At 49.2% G+C, this 5,000-nt stretch overlaps 1 protein-coding gene across 1 annotated transcript; it reads left to right on the forward strand.

Annotated features, from left to right (window-relative positions):
* Positions 1-259: 259 nt before the first annotated feature.
* On the forward strand, positions 260-3,915 carry hey1 (hes-related family bHLH transcription factor with YRPW motif 1). Its single transcript, XM_083684488.1, has 5 exons — positions 260-415; positions 643-718; positions 838-921; positions 1,101-1,182; positions 1,709-3,915. Exons 1-5 carry the CDS (start codon positions 330-332, stop codon positions 2,395-2,397), a joined length of 1,017 nt encoding a protein of 338 aa, XP_083540614.1. The 5' UTR covers positions 260-329; the 3' UTR covers positions 2,398-3,915.
* Positions 3,916-5,000: the final 1,085 nt, after the last annotated feature.

Below are 5,000 nucleotides of genomic sequence, written 5' to 3' on the forward strand. Positions count from 1 at the left end.
AGTGCTCGCGGATACACGGGGGCGGAGTGCGACAGTCACGGACCGAAAGTCTATTGGACCCCTGTCAAAATTATTCAAAGGAACTGGGCGTTGTCATGGGCAAGATAACTGGAACTGTCCTGTCAGTCAAACCCACGGCTGCTTGTTAATTGGCTAGTTCGGTGCCATGCCCCGCCCCTCTTGGCTGGCAGCGGCGTAGAAATGATACCGTGGGAAAGGTTGGTGCTTCAAACGGAGCAGCTCCAGGCGAACCTGACAGACGCACGACAGAATTGCGCATTCAAGGACTATTTTATTCAGAGCGAAGGGAAGGAAACAGCGGATAAAAAATGAAAAGGAATCACGATTTCAGCTCCTCGGACAGCGAGCTTGACGAAAATATTGAGGTGGAGAAGGAGAGTGCCGATGAAAATGGGTAAGTTTACTTGTTACCGTTTATCTGGCATTTTGCTAATTTGTTCAATATGTTGTCTACCATTCAAATCCATATTAGTATTTTATTAATCTAAATAGGGATAATGTCTGGATAAGTAGAATACTTTCATGGGAAATGAGGAAACATTCTCGGAGTTGTGCAATAGTCATTTACAGATGATCTGAAAGAACGCACAACTAAATCCTTTTATGTTTTTTTCTCTGAAGGAATATGAGTTCCCCTCTCGGTCCGATGTCTCCCTCGACCACCACCCAGGTGCAGGCGAGAAAGCGACGTCGAGGAGTGAGTACATTTCTCTTTTCCCCTGTACTTCTCAGAATAGCCGTGCGTAAAAACACCACGATGTGTCAACATGCGCTATCTCATTCTGCAATGACTAAATGTAACATTATTTCTTACAGATAATAGAGAAACGTCGCCGTGACAGAATCAACAACAGCCTGACAGAGCTCCGCAGACTGGTCCCAAGCGCGTTTGAGAAGCAGGTAGGACCCGCACGTCATGCGTAATCATAACCGCACCGTCGGTTTGACAGGAGACCATATCGCGGTTGCTCTTTGGAATCTTAGAAACAAGCTTTTAAACTTGAAATCAATATCTAGTCTCGTCTTCATGGATAAGCCTATCATCCTAATGATGTGCCTTCTCTTCCCGAATCGCGCAGGGTTCAGCTAAACTCGAGAAAGCGGAGATTCTGCAGATGACGGTTGATCACTTGAAGATGCTTCATGCAGCCGGAGGCAAAGGTACGGTGGAGATGTTTATCTCATCACTAAAAGAAACAAGAGAAACATGATTGATAGTGAAGAGAATGCTGTTTTTGAAGTGCTCATGTATCGGGAATATTACAGAAATTTGAAAGATCAAATCTTTCATCTTATTATTATTATTTTATTTTTTAAACCACTTCATCTTTGATGATCTCACCAAAGATAAATGATTCAGATAATGAGTGTACTGTAGCGAGACATACAAGGTAAAACTGGTCAAACAGGCATAGCACCAGAGACCTGCACTGCTTATTTTAACTGTCTGCACACACCCAGACGCATAGCGCCTATTGATTGTTATTAGTAGACTTCCGCTGATCCAGCGGTACTCGTTTGGTGATTTAGGCATCAGCCGTGTGAGTTTAATAGCCAGGTGGTTTCCCTCCCCAACTGGCAGGCTACTTTGATAGAAAATAAACTTGAAAAAAAAGTGCCTCTACTTAATTTTTTTAAATATATTTTTCTGTATTGACTAACCCTTGGATTGTCATTGTTATTTCAGGTTACTTTGACGCCCATGCCCTGGCGATGGACTACCGCGGTCTGGGGTTCAGGGAGTGTTTGGCTGAGACCGCCCGCTACCTGAGCATCATTGAGGGTCTGGACAGCACCGACCCGCTGCGGATACGCCTGGTGTCCCACCTGAACAGCTACGCCTCCCAGAGAGAAGCCCACACCGGCCTGGGTCACCTGGCCTGGGGGTCCGCCTTCGGCTCTCCCCCCTCCGCCCACCTGGCCCACCACCTCCTCCTCCAGCAGCAGCAGCACGCCCATCACCACCAGGGGGCAGCGTTGTCACGCAGCGCCACCAACAGCCCTCCGTCATCCTCCTCGTCGTCCTCTTCCTCCACCCCTCCTTCATCCTCCTCCTCTTCCTCATCCTCCTCCGCCGCGTCCACAGAATCCCATGCCCCCAGCAGGCTGAGCGGGACCCCCCACTCGGAGCATGGCCACGGGCAGGGGGGTCCTCTCCGGGTCCCCCCCACCACGGCGCTCCCCCCCGGCCTGACGGTCTCCTCGGGGTCCAAGCTCTGCCCTCCCCTCCTCTCCTCCCTCTCCACCCTGTCAGCCTTCCCCTTCCCCTTCAGCGCCTTCCCCCTGCTCTCCCCCGGCACCCTCAGCCCCCCCGCCCCCGCCCCCACCCTGGGGAAACCCTACAGGCCCTGGGGCACGGAGATAGGAGCCTTCTGAACTCATAACCCTCCCCTCTGACCCCCCCTCCCCCTCCCCCGCAAAGCCCCCCCCGCCCAACCCCACCAAGACTGAACTCGCCAGCTGAGCTGGACATGGCAGAATCTTTTTTTAAAAATGACATTTTGATATAAAATCAACATCCCATAGAGGAGATAGCTATAGGATATATTTTTTTCTAGAGATGTGTGTTTTCTATGATGAAAAGAGGGGAAAAGTAACAAAATGAATGATTTGTTGTTGTTGTTGTTGTTGTTGTTTTCTTTGAGGACTTCTTTGCTGCCCCTCCCTCTTTTAGTAACTCTCCTGTTATTTTAGCCAATTAGGGGAGGGTTTTCCAGATGGTCAGGCGAAACTGTCTCCTTTGTTCTCTCACTGGGGCACTGTACCGCTACCTAGCCTCAGAGAACGAGAGTGAAAGAGAGAGAGAGAGAGAGAGAGAGAGAGTGAGAGAGAGAGAGAGAGAGAGAGAGAGAGAGAGAGAGTGAGAGAGAGAGAGAGAGAGAGAGAGAGAGAGAGAGAACGCTATAGAGAGACTGAAGGGGGGGTGGGTGTGGGTGGGAGCGAGGTTAGTTGTGGGGTGCCCCCTTTTTAACAACAGTTTATGGAGTGGAATAACTGAAACCAGGTGTTCGTGTGACTCCACGTTGGGAACAGAAGTCAGCGATCTGAACGGTCGACAAAGTCTAAATATAATTTATCGAGCAGCCGGTATGGTGGCTCTTGTGGTCCATTGTTTTGACTTGTGGCCTTCATGGGTATTTGTATCAGTGAAGTCTGCTGGAAGTAACGTATTTACTGTCACCAGTCAAGAGATCAAAGTTGAACAGAGGGTGCTGTAGATATCTTTTTTTTTATGACAAAAGCAGGATGTTTAAAGACATAAGGCAAATTGTACTTCCTGAAATCATAGTACTACCAGAACTATACGATTGGATAAGATAAATATAGGATGTTGCGGGTCTGAGACTTGACATCCTCATGTCTTTCACTCTTGTAGTGAACTCTGTACCATGTTCAATACTATTCGACAGCGTGTAAAACACACCAGAGACACAGAGATTTCCCGCAGTCTTCCACAATCCCATAGCGTTCTATCAGGGGAGGCTGGCGAAGGTAGAAATCGGAGGACGGGCTCATTGTAATGCACGGAACGGTGTCAAGCCTCCTCTGCGTTCTATGATATCTGCCTTCACAATGGAAGCCCTGAAGGGACAATCCCTCAGACACACACTGCATTGCACTAGATAATCATGTAATAATAAGATCAGAAATGTCGGTTTATATTCCCTCAAAGGTCCAATTTGATGTTGTTTTTTCTGACCCCTCGACTCCAACCTCTAGAGTTCTCTCTGACCGGGTTTGTTAGATGGGTGTCATCAAACCTCCACGTGGTTTTGTACATTTTGTGTTTGTAAAAAAAAAAAGCGCTGACAAATCAGCTTTACTACGATGATGATGATGATGATGACAGTGATGTCACTGATCTATGTGACTTCTCTCTAATAAAAGAGCTATGAGAAATCCTCTGTTTATGCCTTTGTGTGTGTGTGTGTGCGTGCGTGTGTGTGTGCATGTATGTTTATGTGTGTGTGTGTGTGTGTGTGTGTGTGTGTGTGTGTGTGTGTGTGTGTGTGTGCGTGTATGATTATGCGTGTGTATGTGTGTGTGTGTGTGTGTGTGCGCGCGCGTGTGTGTGTGCATGTATGTTTATGTGTATGTGTGTGTGTGTGTGTGTGAGTGTGTATGTGTGTGTGTGTGTGTGAGTGTGAGTGTGTGTGTGTGTGTGTGACACGACGCCTGGTATCAAACCCAGCCTCTGTGGCCTCTTGTGTGTGTACAGGAAGCCATTAACAAGGAGGGGATATCCTGGACAATGGTAGCCTGGTTGGCCTTAGCGCGTGGGAATCAGTGTGGGAGGCAGAGAGGGAGGGAGGGAGGGGGAGGGGGGAGAAAGAGAAGGAAGGAGAGAGGGAGGAGAGGCAGAGAGAAAGGGAGAGAGGGTGGACAGAGGGTCAAGGGGGAGAGGGGAGAGAGGGAAATAAGGAAAGAAAGAGAAGTGGGGGAGGGAGGGAGGGAGAGGTAGAGAGAGTGAGAAGGAGGTGGGAGAGAAAGGGGGAAGGGATAGATAGAGAGGTAGAGAGAGAGAGAAAGAGAGAATAAGAATGAGGGAGAGAAAGGGGGGAGGAAAAGAGGGAGAGGTAGAGAGGTAGAGAGAGAGGGAGTGAGTGAGAGAGGAAAGGGAGTGAGATGAGAGAGAGAGAGAAAAAGAGGCAAGAGAGAGAGAGAGAGAGAGAGAGAGGGTGTGAGTGAGAGAGAGAGAGAGGGAGGAGTGGGAGTGCAGCACAGTGCAGCTTTGTCCCAGAGCCATGGTAGCAGGCTGCGTTGCTTTGAGGCTGGCGTGTTGGACTCCCACGCTAACACTAACCCTAACCCTCTACTGGGCCGGAGGAGGAGGGAGAGAACACACTCCCTACTCCCTCATCTACCTCTCCTGCCAAGACAGACTACTCTATCCCCCTCTCTCTCCTTCTCTCTCTCTCTTTCTCTCTCTCTGCCTCTCCCTCTGTCCCTACTCCCCTATCTACCACTCCTGTCAAGAC

This window comes from Argentina silus (assembly GCF_951799395.1).
Source record: "Argentina silus genome assembly, chromosome: 14".
Classification (NCBI taxonomy): Eukaryota; Metazoa; Chordata; class Actinopteri; order Argentiniformes; family Argentinidae; genus Argentina; species Argentina silus.